This window comes from Piliocolobus tephrosceles, chromosome 5 (genome assembly GCF_002776525.5).
Source record: "Piliocolobus tephrosceles isolate RC106 chromosome 5, ASM277652v3, whole genome shotgun sequence".
Lineage (NCBI taxonomy): Eukaryota > Metazoa > Chordata > Mammalia > Primates > Cercopithecidae > Piliocolobus > Piliocolobus tephrosceles.
The window spans coordinates 137,933,807-137,958,874 of NC_045438.1; the positions used below are offsets into that span (position 1 = coordinate 137,933,807).

Sequence of the window (25,068 nt, forward strand, 5' to 3'; positions counted from 1 at the left end):
GACAGAGGACCTATTTGTCCTGCCCCTAGTGGCCCGAGATGTGGGCTTGGGGGTGACAGGCTGGTCTGTGGAGGTGGTAGGATGGGGCTCAGGCGCTGTGGGCACAACTGTTTCGGGGGTCTTGACAGAAGACCTATTTTTTCTTCCCCTAGTGGTCCGAAATGTGGGCTCAGAGGTGACAGGCTGGTCTGTGGAGGTGGAAGCCTGGAGCTCAGGGGCTGTGGGCACAACTGTTTCAAGAGTCTTGACAGAGGGTCTATCTGTTCTTCCCCTAGTAGCCTGAGATGTAGGCTCGGGGGTAATAGGCTGGTGTGTGGAGGTGGAAGGCTGGAGCTCAGGGGCTGTGGAGACAACTGGTTCAGGGGTCTTGACGGAGGACCTATTTGTCCTGCCCCTGGTGGCCTGAGATGTGCACTTGGGAGTGACTGGCTGGTGTGTGGAGGTGGAAGGCTGGAGCTCAGGGGCTGTGGGGAGAACTGTTTCAGGGCTCTTGACAGAGGACCTATTTGTCCTACCCCTGGTGGCCTGAGATGTGGGCTCAGGAGTGATAGGTTGGTTTGTGGAGGTGGAAGGCTGGAGCTTAGGGGCTGTGGCCACAACTGTTTCAGGGGTCTTGACAGAGGATCTATTTTTTCTTCCCCTAGTAGCCTGATATGTGGGCTCAGAGGTGACAGGCTGCTCTGTGCAGGTGGAAGGCTGGAGCTCAGGGGCTACAGGGACAGTCGATTCAGGGGTCTTGACAGAGGACATATTTGTCCTGCTCCTAGTGGTCCGAGATGTGGGCTTGGGGGTGACAGGTTGGTCTGTGGAGGTGGAAGGCTGGAGCTCAAGGGCTGTGGGCACAACTGTTTCAGGGGTCTTGACAGAGGATCTATTTTTTCTTCCCCTAGTAGCCCGAGATGTGGGCTCAGAGGCGACAGGCTGGTCTGTGGAGGTGGAAGGCTGGAGCTCAGGGACTGTGGGGACAACTGGTTTAGGAGTCTTGACAGAGGACCTATTTGTCCTGCTCCTAGTGGCCTGAGATGTGGGCTTGGGGGTGACAGGTTGGTCTGTAGAGGTGGAAGGCTGGAGCTCAGGGACTGTGGGCACAACTGGTTCAGGGGTCTTGACAGAGGACCTATTTGTCCTGCTCCTAGTGGCCTGAGATGTGGGCTTGGGGGTGACTGGCTGGGCTATGGAGGTGGAAGGGTAGGGCTCAGGGGCAGCAGAGGTAGCTGGAAAGGGTGTCATCCTGGAGGACTTCCGAGTTATGATTTTAGGCTTTGGGTGGAAAGGCTCCAGCTCTGAGGACAAGGGAGTCTCTGGAGCTTCCTGACTCCTATCCTGCCCGGTCTTACGAATGGCTGGCTCGATAGAAGGTGAAAGGGGAGAAAGAAGAGGCTGAGGTGCAAGATGTTTCTGGCTCTGAGAGTTAAGGGGCTTTTGGGGTGGGGCTGAGGCTTCAGGCACTGTAGGAGGCAGACAAGCATCTGGAGATTCCTGATCGCCCTAGGGAGAAACAGAAGCAAGTGAGGGGGAGGAGGTGGAGAAAAGAGATAGAACTTGGATACTGTTCTTGATACTTGTTTATGGTTAGATAGGCTTACTGGATTTCGCTCAGGCGTGGTGGCTCACGGCTATAATCCCAGCACCTTGGGAGGCCAAGGAGGGTGGATCACGAGGTCAGGAGTTCAAGACCAGCCTGGCCAACATAGTGAAACCCCGTCTCTACTAAAAATACAAAAAAAATTAGCCGGGTGTGTTGGCAGGTGCCTGTAGTCCCAGCTACTTGGGAGGCTGAGGCAGGAGAATCACTTGAACCTGGGAGGCAGAGGTTGTAGTGAGCCAAGATCGCGCCACTGCACTCCAGCCTGGGTGACAGAGTGAGCCTCTATCTCAAAAAAACACACAAAAATTAGCTGGGCGTGGTGACATGCACATGTAGTCCCAGCTACTTGGGAGGCTGCAGCAGGAGAATCGCTTGAACCCGGGAGACGGAGGTTGCAGTGAGCCAAGATGACGCCACTGCACACTCCAGTCAGGGTGACAGAGAGATACTCTGTCTCAAAAAAGAACAAAAACCAAACAAAAAATATGCTCACTGGATTTCCCTTTCTGTCTATGATCTCTCCTCCATTAGACTAGGATATACCTGGGAAGCTACCTTTTCCCCATGGACCTGTCTCCATAATGCTACTATAGTGTTCTCCACACATGGATGATGGTAATGAAAAGAATGGCTGGGGCAAAGAAAGAAGAAACACAAAGGGTCTTTCTTTTGAGTCAGGTAGGAGATATAACTTGGGAAACAGATATGGAAAACAATGGGTGCCGAGGATAAAGGAATAGAAGCCAATCGAGGAGTGATAAAAATGGAAGAAAACTGAATAATGAGAAAGGAATAGATTAAAGTGAGGCTAGGTGAAGGAGCATTGGAGAGGATATAGAGATAACTTGTGGAGTAGGAGGTAGAAAAAGCAGCTCTCACCCTGGAAGCTTTCTCAGCAGCTCTGATCCTGGAAGCCTTCTCAGTGGGTGGCATCTTGCAATTCAGGAGGCCTAGACAGAAAATAAACACAAAGGTGGCTGAGTTCCAAGCAGCTGGTTGCCCAGGGGTTATTATGAGGCCTGTGCATCACCTTGAGTTCCCCTCTGCCTTCACTTACCTTTCTGATGCCTCCTGGGGCTCACTGGGGATCCCCTTCCACCTGACTGGCTCCCAGAAGGTACGGGAGCTGAGGTAGGTCCCGGAAGGTCCCCCGCCCCCACCCCAGGCTCTGGTGTTGGGCTGGAGGCCTGCCCTTTCTGGTCCTGGCTTCCTCCCTCTGGCTCCCCTCTCTGTGCGTCTCTCTCCAGGATCACTTTGGGTACATTCTCTTCTAACTCAGTGGGCTCACACTCTCTGTCTGCTACTGGTCTCTCTACTTCTCTCTCAAATGCTTTGCTTGGAAGGGTCTGCTTCTGTAATTGTTTCTCTTGTATTTCCTCGGATGTCTCAATTTCTACCTTCAAACTCTCCCTATCTCTTTCAGGACTTGCACTTTCCCCATTTTTGTCAGATTCTTGTCTCTGGGTGTCTCTAGCTAACAACTGTTTTTGTTCTCTGTCCTGTATATCCCTGGTTAATTGTTCGTCTCCTGTCACATCTGTCTGTCTTTCCAGTAGCAGTTTCTCAGTTTCTCTCTCCAGTGGCCCTCTCTCAGGGCCCATCCTGTCTGCTGTTTCTTTTGGTATACCCATGCCTTTATCCACAGTCTGCCTCCCTCTGCCTTGAATCCCCATTGGCTCTGTGTGAACTGGGCTCTTTGGATGTTGGTCTCCTGGTATTGCCCTAGGTGGAGACAGGCAAGGTCCATAGGCCTCAAGGTGGGTGTCAAAAGGCTGGGTCTCAGAGTCCTCAGACTCTCTCAGACAGAATGGCTGTGTAGCCAGGACCTCCCATGGTTCATCTAGGGTACCTGGAAGGGAGGAAGGAAGAGAGAGAGAGGGGGAGAGAGAGAGAAGAAGGAGAGGAGGAGGGAAAGGGAAGTACAGGTTGACATAATAAATATGATGAGAAAGGATTTAGATAAACTCATAAATAATAAATCTGAACAGGTTATTAAAGGAAAGCTGGGAATAAGGGTGGTAGTTATAACATTTAACGTTTGTCTCAAAAAGGTCATAGCCTTGGGCGGGCATGGTGGCTCAGACATGTAATCCCAGCACTTTGGGAGGCCAAGACATGAGGATTGCTTGAGGTCAGGAGTTTGAGACTAGCCTGGACAACATGGCAAAACCCCATCTCTACAAAAAATACAAAAAAAATTAGCCAGGTGTGGGGGCAAGGACCTGTAGTCCTGTAGTCTCAGCTACCCAGGAGGTTGAGGTAGAAGAACTATTTGAACCCCAGAAGTCAAGACTGTAGTGAGCTGCGATCATACCACTGCACTTCAGCCTGAGTGACAGAGACCCTGTCTCAAAAAAAAAAAAAAAAGAAAAAAAAACCCAACAACAAAAAGAAAAACATCATAGCCTAATATGTGTTCCCTGAATAGTCTCTCATCATACCACTGCACTCCAGCCTGAGTGACAGAGACCCTGTCTCAAAAAAATAAAAAAAAATTAAAAAAAAAAAAAATCATAGCCTGATAAGAGAGTTCCCTGAATAGTCTCTCTCTTTTTCTTTTTGAGACACAGTCTCACTCTGTCACCCAGGCTGGAGTGCAGTGGCATGATGTTGGCTCACTGTAACTTCCAATTGCTGGGCTCAGGAGATCCTCTCACCTCAGCCTCCTGAGTAGCTGGGACTATAGCATGTGCCAATGCGCCCGGCTAATTTTTTTGTATTTGTTGTAGATATGGGGTTTGGTCTTGAACTCTTGGACTCAAGTGATCCGCCCATCCTAGCCTCCCAAAGTGCTGGGATTACCAGTGTGAGCCACCATGCTTGGCTGGAATTTCCTACTTTTTAAAGGCTGAATAGTATTCCACTGTGTATATATACCATATTTTCTTTTTCATCGACACATAATAATGGTACATATTTATGGGGTACCTGTGCTATTTTGACTCATGCATACAGTGTACAATGATAAAACCAAGATAATTGGGATATCCACTATCTCAAACATTTACCACTTCTTTGTATTGGAAACATATCAAATCTCTTCTAGCTATTTTGAAATATACAATAAATTATTAACTATAGTAACCCTACTGTGGAACTGAATACTAGAACTTATTCATTCAATCTTGACTATATTTTTGTATCCATTAACCAACCTCTTTATGCGTCCTGTCCCTCTACCCTTCCCAGCCTTTGGTAACCATCATTCTACTCTCTACTTCCATGAGATCCATGTTTTTAGCTGCCACATGAGTGAGCGTGCAATATTTGCCTTTCTGTTCCGACTTATTTCACTTAACATAATGTCCTCAGGGTTCATCCATGTTGCTGCAGGTGACAGGATTTCATTCTCTTTTGTGGCTGAATACTGTTCCATTGTGTATATACACACATTTTCTTTTTTAGATTGAGTCTTGCTCTGTCGCCCAGTTTGGAGTGCAGTGGTGTGATCTCAGCTCACTGCAATCTCTGTGTCTTAGGCTCCAGCAATCCTCCCATCTCAGCTTCCCAAGTAGCTAAGACTATAAGTGCATGCCACCATGCCCAGCTAATTTTTGTATTTTGAGCCACCGCACCCAGCCTATATACACATTTTCTTTTTTTTATTTGAGACGAAGTCTCACTCTGTCACCCACATTGGAGTGCAGTGGCGTGATCTTGGCTCACTGCAACCTCTGCCTCCGGGGTTCAAGTGAATCTCCTGCTTCAGCCTCCTGAGTAGCTGAGACTACAGGCACCCGCCACCATGCCCAGCTAATTTTTGTATTTTTAGTAGAGACAGGGTTTCACCATGTTGGCCAGGCTGGTCTCAAACTCCTGACCTCATGTGATCCACCCACTTCGGCCTCCCAAAGTGCTGAGATCACAGGCATTAGGCACTGTGCCCGGCCTACGTTTTCTTTTCTTTCTATTGTTTTTGAGACAGAGTTTCACTCTTGTTGCCCAGGCTGGAGTGTGATAGCACAATCTCAGCTCACCACAACCTCCGCCTCCCAGGTTCAAGGGATTCTCCTGACTCAGCCTCCTGAGTAGCTGGGATTACAGGCATGCGCCACCACACCCAGCTAATTTTGTATTTTTAGTAGAGACGGGGTTTCTCCATGTTGGTCAGGCTGTTCTCGAACTCCCAACCTCAGGTGATCTGCCTGCCTTGGCCTCCCAAAGTGCTGGGATTAGAGGCGTGAGCCACTGTGCCCGACCCTGGCCTACATTTTCTTTATCCATTCATCTGTTGATGGACATTTAGTTTGGTTGCATATCTTGCCTATTGTGAATAGTGATGCAATAATGTGTTTTTTTTTTAAGAGACATTATGGGTGGGGGTTGAGGGAAAGGTTATTGCCCAGGCTGGGCTCAAGTGAACCTCCCATGTAGCTGGGACTACAGGTGCTCACTACTATGCTGGGCTAATTTTTTCATTTTTGTGGAGACTAGGTCTCTCTCTGTTGCCCAGGCCAGTCCCTAAATATTTTCAGTCTGCAGCTGGTTGAATTCACGGACACAAACTCGCATATACAGAGGGTTGATTGTGATCAGAGTATGAAAGAAACATGTAGGAAGGCAAATCAAGAAAGAATGCAGGCCGGGCGCAGTGGCTCACGCCTGCAATCCTAGCATTTTGGGAGGCTGAGGCAGGCGGATCACTTGAGGTCAGGAGTTCGAGACCAGCCTGGCCAACATGGTGAAACCCTGTCTCTACTAAAAATACAAAAAAATTAGCCAAGCATGGTGACAGGCGGCTGTAATCCCAGCTACTTGGGAAGCTGAAGGAAGAGAAACCGCCTGGGAGGTGGAGGTTACAGTGAGCCGAGACGGCGCCACTGCACTCCAGCCTGAGCAACAAAGGAAAAAGAAAGAGAATGCAAAATTGGGGGCACAGAGGAGGTAAGAGTTTCTTGTACCTGTTGTCTGGAAGCTGCAATGGGAAGGGCCAAGTTCTTGGGGTGGAGTCAACATGAAGGCCTGGGTAGGTTCATCCTCCATGCTCTGGACTGCTGTATAGGAAAAGATGACCTAAGTACATCTCCTCCATACTACTGCAGGGTCTGATTCCTGGTCTTCTACCCTACCCACACTAGCGTTTACCCTTCAAGGACCACCAGTCTAATCTCCCAGCTCCCACTGGTACAGGATTCAAATAACACAGAAGTCCTCACCTTCCAGGCCCTGATTCTCCAGAAAGCATTGGGTAGCTTGTAGGTCTGGATCTTCAGAATCTGGTAGGGGAGGAATATTAGATAATTAAAAAAAAAAAAAAAAATCATACCTGACACTAAACTCCTTAAATAATCTCTACCTTTCTCTCCCCAACCCCAGCTGTTAGAACCCTGGTTTATTTCAGAGGTCAAGGATGGAAGACCAGCACTTACCATCACAGTTGTCTTCAGAGTCCTTGGTCCTACCCACATGTTGTTCTCTCTCCCTTCCTCTGGGGACCTGGGCTCCCTCTCTCTGTGGCTGGGTGGATTCCCCTGGAATGTCTGTGTCCACCACCAGATCTGTGAGGTTCTCTCTTGAGGTAGGGAGGTCCTGCTCCACTTGTGCCACAGGTGACCCACCCTGGGCCCCCACCTCATAAGCTCTCTCCTGCTTAAGACAAGCTGCAGTCCACTCTGCCCCAGCATCCCCTTCTGCTGGAAGATGGCTCCTTCTTGCATCTGTAACTGCTGAGGCTGCTAAGGAGGTGCCCTCCTCCGCATCTGTTTCACAGTCCCCATGCGGAGGCCAGGCTTCCTCTAGAGATACCACAAGCAGCTTTGCTGGTCCCCCGTCTGCTTTCACATCTGTTTGATTTGTCCCCTCCATAGACACCTGATGCTTCTTCATATGTACAATGGCTGACCCTGGCGGGACTTCCTCCTCTACTTTTGTGTTGATGTCCACTGTGATGGAGGCTTGGCTTCTTTCCAGGTGGATCCCAGGTGAGCTCTTATCTGCTTCCACACTGTCATCACTGTCCCCAAAAGGAGGTTGGTCCTTTTCTGAATGTGCTCTAACAAGGGCTCTAATCTTTGTGTGAGCCTTGGGGACAGTTTCTGCATTTTCCACTGGGAGCTCTTCCTCCTCCACATCTGTGTCACTGTCTCTCCCAGTGGTGGTTTGGCTTCGCTGGAGAAGGACCACATGGTGGGCCATGTCCTCTTCTGCATCTCTGTTCCATACAGCAGGCTGGCTCTCTTTCAGACGTGCCAAAGTCAGCGCTGCTGAGACTTCTTCCTCATCATCTGTATCGCTGTTGATAACCATGGAAGCTTGGCTTTTCTCCAGAGGGACAGCCTGTGGGGTCTTGCCTTCCTCCACATCTGTATCACTACCAGCCTGGCTCTCCTGCAGATGGGACAGGCCTGGTGCTCCAGGACCCCTTGTACCAACTCCATGAAAGATCTTCCTCTTCTTCATAGGAACGACAACTGGGGTTGCTGGAATCCCCACTTCTTCCGCATCGGTGTCGCTGTCGATGAAGCCAAAAGGCTGAGCCTTTTCCAAATGGACCTCAGCTGGCCTTCCAGGAGGCCTGCTGTCATCATCCACATCTGTGTCACTATCCTCTCCAGGAGGTTGGCTCCTCTCCAGAATTACCCCAGCTAGAACCACCCCATTCCCTGCACCCCTCTTGACTTTTGTGTCATTGTCCCTCTCCTTCACTGAAGGCTGATCCTTTTCAAGCTGGATTTCAGTTCCAACTTCAGCTTCAGACTGCTCTGCCTCTATAGTGGCACCTCTTCTGGCAGCTGAGGAGGCCTCCTCTGTGGCTGATTGCTGACCTTCTTCCGCATCTGTGTCACTGTTCAAATTGAAGGCAAAAGGCGGCCCAGGGCCACCCAGGACAGGGGAATGCCCCTCTTCATCACTGTGAAGGGAAGAAAAGAGAGTCGATAGAATTTACTTCCCTGGAAGGGATACCCCAACTCAACTGTGACCACCTTGAGGGGAGACACAAGGTAGTATTTCTTCTTCTGTTTCCAATTTGTTTTCCACTTGGCACATCGGAGGTGCTCCATAAACATTCAGCTGAGTGAATGAATATGTATGGTTCCCCAGCCCCAACTCTCAGGATAATCATCTCTTTTAGAGATTGATCCTCCAGCCCCTGGTTCTTCCTCGTTTTGAAGACTCAGGTGTCTGACTCTTTGGCACTCACCTCTCTGGAACTATCATTGCCACGGGGGAAGATGTGGTCCTTGATTTTTTTACCACACGCCTTTCAGAAAGAAAATCTGTCAAGAACAGAAAAGAATAAGTTGACAATTGTACACTCATTATTCCTGTCTCCTTGTTCGCCCTGCCAATATACAAACTTACCTACTTCCTCCTCTGAGTCCTCAGCTAACAGAAGCCTCTGGGGTTGAGTTCCTCCCTGTACCCTGGGTGTCTCTTCTACAGTCAGAGGGCCCCGGGAGACAAAGGGCAGAGAGACATCCAGGCGATGGTACTGGCAGAGCAAGTCAGCAAAGAGAATCAATTCCTGGTCCCTCAGACGGTGACTCACCCCAGGGCTCAAAACCTTAGGAGGTCTCAGGATTTGAGTACCATTAAGGCTCCCACAGTCTCGGAGGATAGGTGCCTTGTCCCAGGCTAAGATTTCAATCTCTGCATGTTGTTTGGAGATAGATGGAAAGGGCAGGGCCACAGAGCAGTCAGGCATTCGGCCTACCACATTCTTCCCGAGGTGTAGTGGGAAATCTAAGAATTAGAGAGGCAGGTAAGTTCCAGGGTCAGAGTCCTGGCCTGTCATTAGGAAAAAGTGCCTATTAGGTACTCTACTACTCCCTCAAGGCCTCCGTATGCATTAGAAAAATAGAAGGCCCTAGGACATCTAGGTACTGAAAAAGTATATGTGATACCCCATCCATCCACAATGGATTTTTTTTTTACTGTTATAAAATATACATAACACAAAATGTATCACCTTAATAATTGTAAGTGTACAGTTCAGTGGCATTAAGTGCATTCACATTGTTGTGCAATCATCACTACCATCCATCTCCAGAGCACACAATTGGATTTTATTTAATTATTATTTTTTTTGAGACAGGGTCTCATTCTGTCACCCAGGTTGGAATACAGTGGCATGATCATAGATCAGTGCAATCTTGAACTCCTGGGTTCAAGTGATCATCCTGGCTCAGCCTCCCAAGTAGGTGGGACTACAGATGTGCAATGAACCACCACACCTGGCTAATTTTAAAATTTTTTTGTAGAGACACGGTCTTGCTATGCTACCCAGGCTGGTCTCTAACTCCTAGTCTCAAGTGATCGTTCCGCCTTAGCCTCTCGAAGCACTGGAAATACAGGTGTGAGTCACTGCACCAAACTTCATTTCAATCTCTTAATCTTCTCTTATCCAAGTAAAATCACTTCTAGTGAGTCCAGGGCAGTAGCCTACAACAATCAACTCAATCGGCCCCATCTCCTCCATTCATAAAAAAAGAAAAATTCACATCTCGTTGAAACATTCATAAACTTCTTGCGACCCTCCAAATACCTTCCCACAAAAATAAAAGACCTATATCAATACTTGAGCATCCAATACCCTCTGACCTTTTTCTGGTCCATGGGCACCACTAAAGATATGTAGCCGCCCTACTGGCTCCACATTACACCTCAAGGATTCACTGGATTGCTCTGTCTCCTCCTCTTCTTCGATATCCCAGTCAATAGCCTGGGTGTCCTCCATGATCTGGGAAGGATACACATTATCAATTATCCTCATTATTGGTTCACATAAACAACATCAGAGTTATCAGACTGAAACCTGGGGGGTAAACTGGATCATTATGAATGTTGATGCTTCTCTTTCCACCAATCTTTCTGTTGTTAACCTTCTGAAGCACTTAAAACTTTTTTTTTTTTTTTTTTGAGAGAGAGTCTCATTCTGTTCCCCAGGCTGGAGTGCAGTGGTAAGATCTTGGGCCCACTGCAACCTCTGCCTCCCGGGTTCAAGCAATTCTCTCACTTCAGCCTCCTGAATAGCTGGGATTACAGGCACCTGCCACCACGCCTGGCTAATTTTTGTATTTTTAGTAGAGATGGAGTTTTACCATGTTGGCTAGGTTTCATCTTGAACTCCTGACCGCAAGTGATTCGCCTGCCTTGGTCCACCAAAGTGATGGGATTACAGGTGTGAGCCACTGGGTCTGGCCCTTAAAACATAGTTTGACCATGACGCAGAGCAAGAAATATTGTAGGCCAGGTGTGGTGACTCAGGCCTGTAATCCCAACACTTTGCTAGGCTGAGAAAGGCATATCACTTGAGGTCAGGAGTTTGAGACCAGTGTGACCAACATGGAGAAACTCTGTCTCTACTAAAAATACAAAAATTAGCTGGGCATGGTGGCTCATGCCTGTAATCCCAGTTACTTGGGAGGCAGAGGCAGAAGAATCGCTTGAACCCAGGGCGTGGAGGTTGCGGTGAGCCGAGATGATACCATTGCACTCCAGCCTGGGCAACAAGAGTGAAACTCCATCTCAGAAAAAAAAAAAAAAAGTAATATTGTAATGTCCCAAGTACACAAATAGGTAAAAACATGTGCTTGTTTATAGAAACAAGTTCTGAGAAAGAGACAATGTTTATCCTTACTATGTACAATATACTGATATTTTTCATTCTATTTTTTTCTGTTCTACATATTTTAAATGCTGATTTGTAACCTACTAAATTGATTTCACTATCCACTACTGGATTGCAACCCACAATTTGAAAAATGCTATTTTGCTAACACATGCCAAGCATGTGTTGGGCATTGTCTTATGGTCAGGCATAGTAAACATATGAGGCAGGCATTTAGGAAACTAATACTAAACATATATTCAATAGTTTGCTCAGGATATCCCAGCAGGTTAAGTGAACAAGAATAAATGTGCTTCTGGCTGCAAAACCCATGCTTCTTTTTGTCTTTCTCCTTTTTTTTTTTTTTTTTTTTTGAGACGGAGTCTTGCTCTGTCGCCCAGGCTGAAGTGCAGTGGCACGATCTTGGCTCTCTGCAACCTCTGTCTACTGGGTTCAAGCCATTCTCCTGCCTCAGCCTCCCAAGTAGCTGGGACTACAGGCACGAGCTGCCACGCCCAGCTAATTTTTATATTTTTAGAAGACACGGGGTTTTGCCATATTGGCCAGGGTGGACTCGAACCCTTGACCTCAGGTGATCCGCCCACCTTGGCCTCCCAAAGTGCTGGGATTACAAGCGTGAGCCACTGTTCCCGGTTGTTTTTCTTTCTTTTTTAGCCCATGCTTTTTATACTTTACCAGACCACCTCAGTATGATCAGATGCAACTGCAAAAAACGATAACAAAAGATGACATATATAGAGGCTTCCTATGTGTCAAGCACTGTTCTAATTACTTTATATTGACTCTAACTCATTTAATCTTCACAAGAACCTTGTAAAGTAGGTATTATTATCTTCCATTTCTTCAGATAAAGAAACTGCAACATAGCTGGGTTAAGATTTTCAGATCTCCTTGAAACATATATAAGCGTATATAACGTTAAGATTTGCCCCAAATCACCCAGATAATGTCTTTCCTCTAAAATCTTCTGATGGTTTTTCGTGCACACAGAATAAAATCTAAACTCCTTAGCAAGACTCTCCATGATCTGAAATTCACATCTTGTAATGCCTGCCCCTCACCTGCAAAACCCTATGGTTCAGCCAGACTTTTTCCCCAGTCTTTCGAACACACTGTTCTTGTCCCCTCAAATCTTCATGCTTTAGACCAATTCCTTGGCTTTTCCCCACCTAGTTTTCTGGTCCAACTTCTACCTATCCTTTAAGATTCAGTTCAAATGTCACTTTTTTTTTTTTTTTTGAGTCGGAATCTCGCTTTGTCATCCAGGCTGGAGTGCAGTGGTGCTATCTTGGCTCACTGTAACCTCTGCCTCCCGGGTTCAAGCGATTCTCCTGCCTCAGCCTCCGGGGTAGCTGGGATTACAGGCGCCCACCACCACGCCTGGCTAATTTTTGTATTTTTAGTAGAGACGGGGTTTCACCATGGTCTTGAGCTCTGACCTCAGGTGATCCGCCCACCTTGGCCTCCCAAAGTGTTGGGATTACAGGCGTGATCCACCGCGCCCGGCCTCAAATGTCACTTTCTCAGCAAACCTTTTCCTGGTGTCTTCCCTGCTTTCTGGTGTTCCTGGTGTATCCTGCCTGTTCCACAGTGGTCAAAGGACTTGTGCTTACCCTAAGATATCTCGCTACACTGTAACCATTACTTTCCATTTCTGCCTTCACACCCACTTCCAGGACCGGGTTAGGGGAACTGTGTCTTTCCCCTGGGGTCCATCATATTCATTCAATGGTTATGGTATACCTAGTGCTGTTTGAAGTATTCGGCATACATCTGTGAACCAAACAGGAAATCAACCCTGCCCTCGGGAAGGCTCATCACCGAGCCTACTGATGAAGGAACAAATGAGATGAAAAGAAAATAGCATAAATGGAATTCACCTGAAAATATGCCACTCTAAAGGGAAACTGTTGACAGGTAGGGAAAGTAGGATGCCCCATGGACAAAGAGTCAACTCTGTCTTTATGACAGGCCATCTTAGCGGGTGCCCACCACGCTTGGCTCCAATTCAAAGAGCCACCATCTTTGGTCCCCACCTCAGTGGGTTCCCTTGTGGCCCAACGTCTCCGTGTCTTCATACCTAAACTCGGAGCGGGGCGCCAGGTAAGGATGAGTATTATGGTCCGAGAAGCGAACTTCCAAGTCACCTCCGCCCAGTCGCACCCAAGACATGCCCCTCCCACCTTCTGGGGGAACCAAGATGGCTCCCGGGGAGCCGTGGGCTAGGCCCCTAGAACTCACCTACTTTGAGTCCCCGCGCGCGCCACCAGTAACGGTCGCGACCCGGGTGGAGCGAGTGCGTGTGCTGGAAAAGACCCGATTTGCTGATTGGCTGCTGCCGCTGTCTTTCACAGCTGCAGCCAGTCGAGCAGAGGCACACCCAAATCCCCGCCCCTCCTCCCCGCCCCCTTACAGCTCAAATGGGCGGTGTCTCCCAGGCTGCTGAGATCAGTTAATAAGACGGTAATTGAAGGCCGCCGTGCGCCAACAGAATAATGCACGTCGATTGGGCAGCTCCAAGGGACAACCCACTACCGCTTGCCCGCCCACCACCCACTTCCCGCGCAGATTTCCAAACCGCGACCAGAGAGTCTGGCGCCAGCTGCCGGCGATGGATAGAGGGGCTCTGCCATAGACGTCCGACGTGTCCGGTACGGCCAGAGCGCCTTTCCTCGGTCCTCCCAGACATGGTGTCCGCTGACTCATGAGAAATGAAAGTGGGTTGGAGGTTGCAGTGGTGGCTGGGGGCTGCAGTTTGGAGAACAGCCCGTAGACGTGGCATTTCACTCCTTGTTGCAGTGGAATTTCATTTCCTTTTGATTTGGTTTGTAGTAGAAGTCATATCATTTCTTCCCGGGAATACATCTCTGACGGACATTTTGAGGTCATTTTCATAAATCCAAGATCCTAAAGATCTGTAGTCGAACAGAGAAAACTGGCTTGCACTCTGTCTTAAAGGCTGTCCCCACCTTTCGAGGGGCGAGGGAAGGATGATAAAATCATTTGTTTTTATTTTTTAATTAATTAATTTATTTTGAGATGGAGTTTCGCTCTTGTTGCCTAGGCTGGAGTGCAGTAGCGCGATCTCGACTCACAGCAACCTCTGCCTCCCGGGTTCAAGCGATTCTCCCTGCCTCAGCCTCTCAAGTAGCTGGGATTACAGGCATGCGCCACCACACCCAGCTAATTTATATTTTTAGTAGAGACCGGGTTTCTCCATTTGGTCAGGCTGGTCTTGAACTCCTGACCTCAGGTAATCCGCCCGCCTCGGCCTCTCAAAGTGGTGGGATTACAGGCGAAAGCCACCGCGACCGGCCATTTATTTGTTGTTTTTTGAGACGGAGTTTTGCTCTTGTTGCCCAGGCTGGAGTGCAATGGCGCCATCTCGGCCCACCACAACCTCCACCTTCTGGGTTCAAGGAATTCTCCTGTCTCAGCCTCCGTTAGTAGCTGGTATTACAGGCATGCGCTACCACGACCGGCTAATTTTGTATTTTTAGTAGAGACGGGGTTTCTCCATGTTGGTCAGGCTAGTCTAGAACTCCCGACCTCAGGTGATCCTCCCACCTGGGCCTCCCAATGTGCTGAGATAACAGGCGTGAGCCACCGCACCCAGCCTATTTTATTATCTCACAGTAAGACATGAAGAAAATGGTAACTATAACACTTGCATAATTCATAAAGTCCATTCTGTTAGTTATCTCAATTCTGTCCACAACAGTCAAATAAGCAGATTTTACAAACAAGGAGTTGAAGCCCTGCAAAGTTAAAGGACTTACACAAGTTGATGTTCCCTTATTTAGAAGGCAACTTAGAAATACATTGATCTGCCCGCCGCGGTGGCTCACGCCTGTAATTCCAGCACTTTGGGAGGCTAAGGCGGGCGAATCACGAGGTCAGCGGATCAAGGCCACCCTGTCTAACATGGCGAAACCCCGTCTCTACTAAAAATACAAAAAAAAAAAAAAAAAAAAAAAATTGATCTGTGTGTAATCGAATGTGAATTAACAATGATGTTGACTTGATACTACATTTCTGAGTGGCCAGACTGCAACATCCTGGAGGACAGGGAACTAATTTTTAATCATTTTGTAACCATAGTTCCTAATTTGGTGGATACATATTAACTGTCAAATAAGTGAATAAATCTCTGGGAGGAAGCAGATGGACTCTGTCTTGGGCCCATCCAATTTTCCCCCATCAATTACCCCCTCTCCTTTTTCAATACTGGGTATCTTGCAGAGTTGCAATGGCGGCCACCTGGTCAGTGAAATAAGCGAACCACTGACTTCATTAACATGTCTAAAAAGGTAGGCTGAAAAAAATGAAAATCTATCAGGCATCTCATTTCATAGTTCCCTGTTTGACAAGAAGATCAAGGTGTCTTCAAAGTCTGCCCTAAGGCCCAGATCTCCTACGTGGATGGAGACTTCTAGTTTCACAAATCCTCGATGTCGGTTTCTCTAAACTATTTTATTCTTTGAACATACTCTCCAGACAACATCTCTATCCTGAAAAGCCCTTGCTGCAATTTTGTTTCTCTTACAAAACAATGACTCGAAAATTCCCAAGGAAATAGCAAGAGGGCGATTCCCTTCTTGAAGTATTTGAGGGAGCAGAGAAGCTTACTGAAGTTCATGACTTGGGTCACCAAAGGCCAGAGGTAGCAGAGCACGGTGCCACACTCCTCCCCATTTTTCGCTGAGCTAAGCAATTCTGTCTTCCCTAGAGGTACTGCAGCTGGGAGCTTTCAGGGCGTGCCTCACCACCCAACTTCTGGAACCCCAGACTTCTCAATTCCTGTATCCCCGAGAACTGCTCACTTTTTTTAAAAAACCTCAGGCACAGAGGAAAGGAATCTTGCGCAAGGTCGTTTTTCATTTACAAAACAAAAACCCAACAAAAACCAAACCGGTACCCACCCATTCGTCACTTCATTTTGCACCGTGAACAACAATAGGGGACTACAACTCCCAAAGAGGACTGCGCTCGTCCACTGGCTCAGAGGCCAATGGACGCCTGGTACCTGACCGGCATCGACTAATCAGGGCCAGGCTCGATGAGGCTTTGTCTCCCGACCGCGCGCGGGTCCGATTCTCCCGCCTCCCAGCGCCGGCGCACGCGCGCCCCGCCCAGCCTGCCTTCTCTCCGCGCCCTCCCCTCTCCTTTCTCCCTCTCAGAACCTTCCTGCCGCCGCGTTCGCACCTCGCTGCTCCAGCGTCTGGGGCGCATTCCAACCTTCCAGCCTGCGACCTGCAGAAAAAAAAATTACTTATTTTCTTGCCCCATACATACCTTGAGGCGAGCAAAAATAAATAAATTTTAACCATGAGGGAAATCGTGCACATCCAGGCCGGTCAATGTGGCAACCAGATCGGTGCCAAGGTAAGAATTTTACACCTCTTTTATTTCTTTTTAGAAGGAAAAATCCAGGTAAGTTATGAAAAAATGGTTGTGGGGCATTTGCGCTCTCCATCCTTAATCAAGCTTTGCCCCTCCCAAGTTTGTTACATTTATATATATAATAAGTAGCATTTGCTTTTGGAAAGCTGGGAATCATTTTTCTTGGCAGGCACATTTTGGAGAAACTAGTAAAAGGGCTCTTCGGGTTTCGGGGGCGGGAAGACCAAGGACATATGTTACTTAAAAGGGCTTCTAACGGTCCGAGAACCGGGCAGGGAGAGAGATGCGGAAACAGTCGGAGACAAAGCGGGGCGAGGTTTTGCCCATGTGCATCCCGCCCAGCCCCCCCTGCGGGGTTCGTAGGGCCAAACGGGAGCGGGAAGGGGTGAGGCTGTCGGGCGACTGCAGAGAGCTCCAGTGCAAAGGTCGGGGGGCGATGCGCCAGGGTAGGCTGCGCTGGGCGCTACCATTCACAAAAGATCAGGGACCCCAGCGCGCCCGCGACCCCGGAGAGCCCGTCCTGTAGTTGTTCCTGGGTGGAAGGAGAATAAGAACGGGATTAATTTTTCTTGCTTTCATGGCCCCTAAGCGAGACCTCTTTAGGGCGTGAACTGATATGTCGAGAAAATGGGGGTGTGTGGTTTTCTTTAACGAGTCCCTCAGGCCTTAATGGAAGAGAAAGAACGCTTTAAATCAAGGGGGAGAAATCTAGCAAAGGAATAAAATTCCGAGGCCAAGGGTTTTTTTTTTTTTGCGCGCGGTTACAGTGTAGCGGGGGAGGGGCGGGAGGAAGTGCGGGTGCTACGTTGTGGCAGAAGGGCGGGGCCCTGCGGGGCGGGGCCCGGGCGCCGCTGGCGCGCGGGGACAATGCGGCGTTGCCCGCCGGCAGGGGCGCACTACCCCGGGCCCCGCCCCTCGCGCGGAATTCTTGCCCCTGGCCCCGCCCACGTGCGAAGTCCTTTGTCGGCGGCTCGACCTGCGCGTGCGCCGCAGTCACGTGGAGGGCGGGGTGGGGGTGGTCGACTGCGGCAGCAGCTCTTTTCTAGTACTCCGAGCCTTTTGTGCGCCGCGCGGTGGGGCGGTGCCCAGCTCGGGGGAAGGACAGCGGCGCTTATCCAAGTATGGTCGACCTCCATCCGCCCACCGAGCACTTGGGACCCGCTGCACATAATCCCGAGCAAGGAAAGCTGTGGCTTTCCCGGGGGAGCGAGTGTCTAGGGGAAGGGTGTGGCAGGCATACGGGATGCCAGGCCCTAGAACAACGGTCTGAGCGTGTGTGGAATTAAAATGGGAGATGTGGGGCTGAGGCGGGCTAATTGGGATCGCTCCAGCTCAGGGGTTTGAGACCATCCTGGGCAACAAAGCGAGACCCTTCCCCCCGCCACATCTCTACAAAAAAAATAATTAACTGGGTGTGGTGGCGCGCGTCTGTGGTCCCAGCTATTTGAGAGGCTGAGATGGGAGAATCGGTTGAGCCTGGGAGTTCCAGCTGTAGTGATCCGTGATTGCACCACTGCACAGCAGGCTGGGCAACAGAGGAAGACCCTGTCTTAAAAATTAAAAGAAGCTAGGCGCGGTGGCTCACGCCTGTAATCCCAGCACTTTGGGAGGCCGAGGTGGGCGGATCAAGAGATCTAGACCATCCTGGTCAACATGGTGATACCCGTCTCTACTAAAAATACGAAAATTAGCTGGGCGTGGTGGCGCGCGCCTGTAGTCCCAGCTACTCCGGAGGCTGAGGCAGGAGAATCGCTTGAACCCGGGAAGCAGAGGTTGCAGTGAGCCGAGATAGCGCCATTGCACTCCAGCCTGGCAACAGAGCCAGACTCCGTCTCAAAAAAAAAAAAAAGTTAAGAAAAAGATGAAATAAAATGGTAGTTGGGGACGTATTTGACTGGGACTTGACTTGTTGTGGTCTCGTTGCTTCTGCCCGGCAGTTCTGGGAGGTGATCAGTGATGAACATGGCATTGACCCCACCGGCACCTACCACGGGGACAGCGACCTGCAGCTGGACCGCATCTCCGTGTACTACAATGAAGCCACAGGTAAGGGCAGGAGCCTGGGCAGCTCAGGTTCCCTTCCCTGTCTCCCACTTCTCTTGGGCACACCTTATCCCCTTTGGGTGAATCTGTCATTTTCTCCCTTTTGTGAACCACCGTCGGGGCCAAAGACGTCTTCTGCCACCTGGTGGCAGGACCTGGAACAACAAGTCTTGGGTCCCTGCTGTCTCCCATTCCCAGTGTATCTATACACCTTCCCCTCTGCCAGATCTCACAGCTCTTAACTTTATTCTTTGTAGGTGGCAAATATGTTCCTCGTGCCATCCTGGTGGATCTAGAACCTGGGACCATGGACTCTGTTCGCTCAGGTCCTTTTGGCCAGATCTTTAGACCAGACAACTTTGTATTTGGTAAGTTATACAGATGATATTAGCAGATGATATACTATCGTGTTCAACTTATTTGAGTGCAAGGACACAGCAAAAGTTAGGAGATGATTGTTGTACTGGAGTGCTAAGAACTGTGTTCTGAAATCTAATGGAGGGTAGAGGTAGGGTAAAGGTAGTGCCTGCTGTTGCTGGTACATTATGGGCTAGTGGGGGGAGAATACATCACAGTGAAGGAGAAAGAAGACACATCCAAAGGAATTATTTCTAAAGTTGAAAGATGGAAACATCATGTATCTTCTATACCCTGTTAATTGAGCTTTTCTCCTGACTGCATTCCAGGTCAGTCTGGGGCAGGTAACAACTGGGCCAAAGGCCACTACACAGAGGGGGCTGAGCTGGTTGATTCTGTCCTGGATGTGGTACGGAAGGAAGCAGAGAGCTGTGACTGCCTGCAGGGCTTCCAGCTGACCCACTCACTGGGTGGAGGCACAGGCTCTGGAATGGGCACTCTCCTTATCAGCAAGATCCGAGAAGAGTACCCTGATCGCATCATGAACACCTTCAGTGTAGTTCCTTCACCCAAAGTATCTGACACCGTGGTCGAGCCCTACAATGCCACCCTCTCCGTCCATCAGTTGGTAGAGAACACTGATGAGACCTATTGCATTGACAACGAGGCCCTCTATGATATCTGCTTCCGTACTCTGAAGCTGACCACACCAACCTACGGGGATCTGAACCACCTTGTCTCAGCCACCATGAGCGGTGTCACCACCTGCCTCCGCTTCCCTGGCCAGCTCAATGCTGACCTCCGCAAGTTGGCAGTCAACATGGTCCCCTTCCCACGCCTCCATTTCTTTATGCCTGGCTTTGCCCCTCTCACCAGCCGTGGAAGCCAGCAATATCGAGCTCTTACAGTGCCAGAACTCACCCAGCAGGTCTTCGATGCCAAGAACATGATGGCTGCCTGTGACCCCCGCCACGGCCGATACCTCACCGTGGCCGCTGTCTTCCGTGGTCGGATGTCCATGAAGGAGGTCGATGAGCAGATGCTTAACGTGCAGAACAAAAACAGCAGCTACTTTGTGGAATGGATCCCCAACAACGTCAAGACAGCTGTCTGTGACATCCCACCTCGTGGCCTCAAGATGGCAGTCACCTTCATTGGCAACAGCACGGCCATCCAGGAGCTCTTCAAGCGCATCTCGGAGCAGTTCACTGCCATGTTCCGCCGGAAGGCCTTCCTCCACTGGTACACAGGCGAGGGCATGGACGAGATGGAGTTCACTGAGGCTGAGAGCAACATGAACGACCTCGTCTCTGAGTATCAGCAGTACCAGGATGCCACCGCAGAAGAGGAGGAGGATTTCGGTGAGGAGGCCGAAGAGGAGGCCTAAGGCAGAGCCCCCATCACCTCAGGCTTCTCAGTTCCCTTAGCCGTCTTACTCAACTGCCCCTTTCCTCGCCCTCAGAATTTGTGTTTGCTGCCTCTATCTTGTTTTTTTTCTTCTGGGGGGGGTCTAGAACAGTGCCTGGCACATAATAGGCGCTCAATAAATACTTGTTTGTTGAATGTCTCCTCTCTCTTTCCACTCTGGGAAACCTGGGTTTCTGCCATTCTGGTGACCCTGTATTTCCTTCTGATGCCCATTCCTTCCATCTGTCCAGTTAATATTTCCCTCTTAAAAATTTCCAAGACGCTGGGTCTCATCCAGATCCCATTTAGAACCAACCAGGTGCTGAAAACCCATGTAGATAACGGCCACCATCCTAAGCCCAAAGTAGAAAGTGGTAGAAGGTAGTGGGTAGAAGTCACTATATAAGGAAGGGGATGGGATTTTCCATTCTAAAAGTTTTGGAGAGGGAAATCCAGGCTATTAAAGTCACTAATTTCCAAGTACGTCCATTTCCCATCTCAGCTTCAAGGGAGGTGTCAGCAGTATTATCTCCACTTTCAATCTCCCTCCAAGCTCTACTCTTTGGAGGGGTCTGGCCCACTCTGTCAAGTGGAATCCTTCCCTTTCCAACTCTACCTCCCTCATTCGAACTCCTTTCCCCTTATCAGAGAAAGGGATCAAGGGGGCAGGGGCGGGGGGAAAGAGACCAGCCTTGGTCCCTAAGCCTCCAGAAACGTCCTCTGAATCCCCACCTTTTCTTACCCCCAAAAAAGAACAAGCAGCCCTGACTGTGGAATGGTGTATACTGCCACATCAGTGTTTGAGTCAATCCCCAGAGGAGTGGGGAACCCTCCATCTTTTTTTGCAACATCTCATTTCTTCATTTTGCTGTTGCTTCCCCCCGCACACACTTGGTTTTGTTCTTTCCTACATTTGAGATTTCTATTTTGTGTTGAACTTGTTGCTTTTTTTCATATTGAAAAGATGACATCGCCCCAAGAGCCAAAAATAAATGGGAATTGAAAAAAGCTACGAGATGTGTGCTTATTTAGGGAAACACTGCTGATGGAGGCCTGGGGCCTGAGTTCAGGTGCACTGCTCTCCTTAAATTGACACTTCACAATATTAAGTCCCTGTCCCATCTATGGGTTCTGCATCCATGGATTCAACCAACTGGATATTGGGAAAATAGTTGTACTGGACATGTATAGACTTCTCATTCCCTAAACAATAATAGTGTAAACTATTTACGTAAGATTTGCATTTGATTAGGTATTACAAGTAATGTAGAGATGATTTAAAGTACACAGGTTATATGCAAGTACTACATTTTATGTGAGGGACTTGGGCGTCTGCCGATTTGGTATTTCAGGGAGGTACTGGTAAGGACACTACTGAATTAGACCCTCACATCGTTCTCTCTGGTACCCAAACTGTTCCCAGCACCAGTCACTCTTTTTAATGGAGTCTGACGGCTCACTGCAGCCTTGATCTCCTGGGCTCAAGCAATCCTTCTCATTCTCCCAAGCAGCTGGTACTGTAGGCATGAGCCAGGTGAGCCAATGCACCAGTTCCACCAATGAGTCTTAACTGGGGAAGGCATAGGCTTAGATACAGGATCCAGGGCTGGAAAATGGAAGCTGAGAAGAATGACAAGTCACACATAACTGGTTTCCAGACCAGCATCCACATCATCTGGAAACCTGCAGAAATAAATGGAAGTTTTTTGTCCTACCCAGATGTACTGAACCAGAAATGGCTGAACTGGCCTTGGCCACCCAGCCCAGGATTCCTTTGGATTAAGTGTACCCATGGCCATTTCCTGTGATCCTATGGGCTTAGTCAACCTGTGACACCAAGATAACTAGTGAAGCCCTGGTATGGTGGCTCCCACCTGTAATCCCAGCACTGGGCGGCCGAGGCAGGAGAATGACTTGAGGCCAGGAGTTCCGCACCAGCTTGGGCAACAGTGAACCATCTAACCAAAAAAAAAAAAAAAAAAAAAAAGCTGGGCATGGGGGGGCATGTGTGTAGTCCCAGCTACCAGGGTAGGGGGTGGTGGTTGTTGGCCAGGGTGGGGGTTGGGTGGGAGGGCGAGGCTGCAATGAACCCTGACCGTACCCCTGCACCCCAGCCTGGGTGACAGCAAGACCTTGTCTTTTTTTTTGAGATGGAGTCTTGCCTTGTCGCCCAGGGCGCAGCGCATTGGCGCGATCTTGGCTCACTACAACTTCTGCCTCCGGGGTTCCAGGAATTCTCCTGCCTCAGCTTCCCAAGTAGCTGGGATTACAGGCGCCCGCCATCACGCCAGGCTAATTTTTGTATTTTTAGTAGAGATGGGGTTTCACCACGTTGGCCAGGGCTGGTCAAACTCCTGACTTCAAGTGATCCACCCGTCTCAGCCTCCCAAAGTGCTGGGATTATAAGCATGAGCCACTGTGCCGGGTCCAAAGTGCTGGGATTACAAGCATGAGCCACCGCGCCCGGCCCAAGACCTGTCTTAAAAAAAAAAAAGACAGTCGGGAATGCTACCTTACAGTCCCATTCTAAGACAATCTGTACCATCTGCTACCTCATGCTTTTAAGTTCTCAATGCAAGTCTCAAAGCTACCCTGAAAACAATAATTCCTTTTGCCATATTTTCAGGAATTCTGGGAACTAATACTATTCTCAACAGTCCTTCTATTTTAGCATGCTTTTCTGACTATAATACACTGTTGGGGGGTAAAATTAACTCTAAAACTCTTGACAGTATATAAGTAACTTGCTTTTCTCCCATTCTAGAAAGCCTATTTTATGCAAGGGAGGAAGCTACATTCTAGTGTTCATTTTCCTTCTAATAGAGCCAGGATCTTGCTTTGTTACCCAGGCTGGGGTGCAGTGGTACGATCACGGCTCACTACAGCCTCAGACTCCTGAGCTCAAGTGATCCTCCCACCTCAGCCTCCCAAGTAGCTAGGACTACAGGCAAGAGTCACCACACCTGGCTCTAGCATTCATTTTTTTTTCTTTTCAAACAGTCTCACTCTGTCGCTTAGGCTAGAGTGCAGTGGTATGATCTTGGCTCACTGCAACCTCCACTTCCCAGGTTCAAGTTGTTCTCCTGTCTCAGCCTCCCAAGTAGCTGGGACTACACGCACGTGCCACCCTATCTGGCTAATTTTTGTATTTTTGGTAGAGACAAGGTTTTGCCATGTTGGCCAGGCTGGTCTCGAACTCCTGACCTCAGATGATCTGTCTGCCTTGGGCTCCCAAAGTCCTGGGATTATAGGTGTGAGCCACCATGCCGGGCCAAGCATTCATTTCCAGTTGCTTCTGTTTTATTAACTGTTGATAAGTATCAGTACTTACTTACAGCAATTTATTTTGGGTAGCAAAGTTGAAAACCTCCAGCCCATCCTTCAGTCTTGGTCAGGAAAGTATTCTAGACAACAGGCTCCAACAGTCTGATTTAATTAGGAATTAAATAAGCTGAGATGGGGTGGAGTGGGATCATCAGAAGGCTGACATGGGACCGCTGGAGTTGGCAATCATAGCAGTGTGAGGTTGGCAAGGGGAGCAACCCCCTTCAAGACAAGGCACAAACTATTTGGCAAGGAGAGATGAGGGGTGGGACCTCACTGTCAATGGACATGCTCAGGGAGGCCAGTGGATTACATGCAACAGGAGGATCATTCAGGCAACTTCAGCTATGAGGCCGGGCATCTGTGAGGGCTGAAGGCTCAGGCTGTTCGCAAAGGCTTGTGATTCACCTGGCAAAAAGACAACAGCAGGTGACACTTGGGAACATTTGGGAGGTTGAGGCCCCTGCTCTCCCGGGTCCCCATTTAGACTAATGGGCTATAGGGAGAACACACACGGCCAGGAGTCTTCATTCTGGTGCCTTACCTCATCCTGTTTCCCTAAGCAAAGACATCAAGATCCATATACAATAAATCACTCAAGAGAAGAGAAGGGGCAGAGCCTTGTTTGCACTCTCCTTAGCTATGAGTATTCCACTGCAGGCCTCCAGGAGGCTCAAAGGAACCCAGTTTGAAGGTCATCGGTATGATCCAGGGCTTTATTTACATATGCTTTTTTTTTTTTTTTTTTTGAGAAGGAATCTCATTCTGTTACCCAGGCTGGAGTGCAGTCGTGCGATCTTGGCTTACTGCAACCTCCGCCTCCTGAGTTCAAGTGATTCTCTTTCCTCAGCCTCCCGAGTAGCTGGGATTACAGGTATGCGCCACCATACCCGGCTAATTTTTGTATTTTTGATAGAGATGGGGTTTCACCATGTTGGCCAGGCTGATCTCAAACTTCTGACCTCAGCTGATCCATCCACCTTGGCCTCCCAAGGTTCTGGGATTATAAGCATGAGCCACAGTGCCCAGTCCAAATATGCATTTCTTTTCTCTTTTTTTTTTTTGAGACGGAGTCTCGCTCTGTCGCCCAGGCTGGAGTGCAGTGGCGCAACCTTGGCTCACTGCAAGCTCTGCCTCCTGGGTTCTCACCATTCTCCTGCTTCAGCCTCCCCAGCAGCTGGGACTATAGGCGCACGATGCCATATCTGGCTAATTGTTTTGTATTTTTAGTACAGACAGGGTTTCACCATGTTAGCCAGGATGGTCTCAATCTCCTGACCTCATGATCCGCCCGCCTCAGCCTCCCAAAGTGCTGGGATTACAGGCATGAGCCACTGTGCCTGGCTTTTTTTTTTTTTTTTTTTTTTTTTTTTTT

At 49.0% G+C, this 25,068-nt stretch overlaps 2 protein-coding genes and 1 long non-coding RNA gene across 3 annotated transcripts in view; 1 reads left to right on the plus strand and 2 right to left on the minus strand.

Moving 5' to 3' along the window:
- MDC1 (mediator of DNA damage checkpoint 1) overlaps positions 1 to 13,430 on the minus strand; it is a 17,560-nt gene extending 4,130 nt beyond the window's left edge. The window contains 11 exon segments of the mRNA XM_023194376.3: positions 2 to 1,488; positions 2,468 to 2,538; positions 2,646 to 3,437; positions 6,490 to 6,582; positions 6,745 to 6,804; positions 6,958 to 8,438; positions 8,730 to 8,805; positions 8,891 to 9,271; positions 10,130 to 10,268; positions 13,196 to 13,239; positions 13,401 to 13,430. Of these exon segments, the coding sequence (XP_023050144.2) occupies positions 2 to 1,488; positions 2,468 to 2,538; positions 2,646 to 3,437; positions 6,490 to 6,582; positions 6,745 to 6,804; positions 6,958 to 8,438; positions 8,730 to 8,805; positions 8,891 to 9,271; positions 10,130 to 10,268; positions 13,196 to 13,237 (4,622 nt within the window). The 5' untranslated portion in view covers positions 13,238 to 13,239; positions 13,401 to 13,430.
- Positions 13,431 to 16,186: 2,756 nt separating this feature from the next.
- TUBB (tubulin beta class I) lies at positions 16,187 to 21,377 on the plus strand. Its single transcript, XM_023194370.2, has 4 exons — positions 16,187 to 16,544; positions 18,500 to 18,608; positions 18,863 to 18,973; positions 19,292 to 21,377. The coding sequence occupies exons 1-4, from the start codon at positions 16,488 to 16,490 to the stop codon at positions 20,347 to 20,349; spliced, it is 1,335 nt and encodes a 444-aa protein (XP_023050138.1). The 5' UTR covers positions 16,187 to 16,487; the 3' UTR covers positions 20,350 to 21,377.
- Positions 20,460 to 24,515, minus strand: LOC113220169. Its single transcript, XR_003307094.1, has 2 exons — positions 23,705 to 24,515; positions 20,460 to 22,052 (listed from the first exon to the last, which is right to left on the minus strand). It is a non-coding gene; the product is annotated as an uncharacterized LOC113220169 (long non-coding RNA).
- Positions 24,516 to 25,068: the final 553 nt, after the last annotated feature.

Excerpts from the sequence above, each read along its gene's own strand:
- TUBB (XM_023194370.2), top strand. The coding sequence starts at position 16,488 with ATGAGGGAAATCGTGCACATCCAGGCCGGTCAATGTGGCAACCAGATC. Across the intron at positions 18,609-18,862 it reads GTACTACAATGAAGCCACAG|GTGGCAAATATGTTCCTCGT; the intron begins GTAAGGGCAGGA and ends TATTCTTTGTAG. Across the intron at positions 18,974-19,291 it reads ACCAGACAACTTTGTATTTG|GTCAGTCTGGGGCAGGTAAC; the intron begins GTAAGTTATACA and ends ACTGCATTCCAG.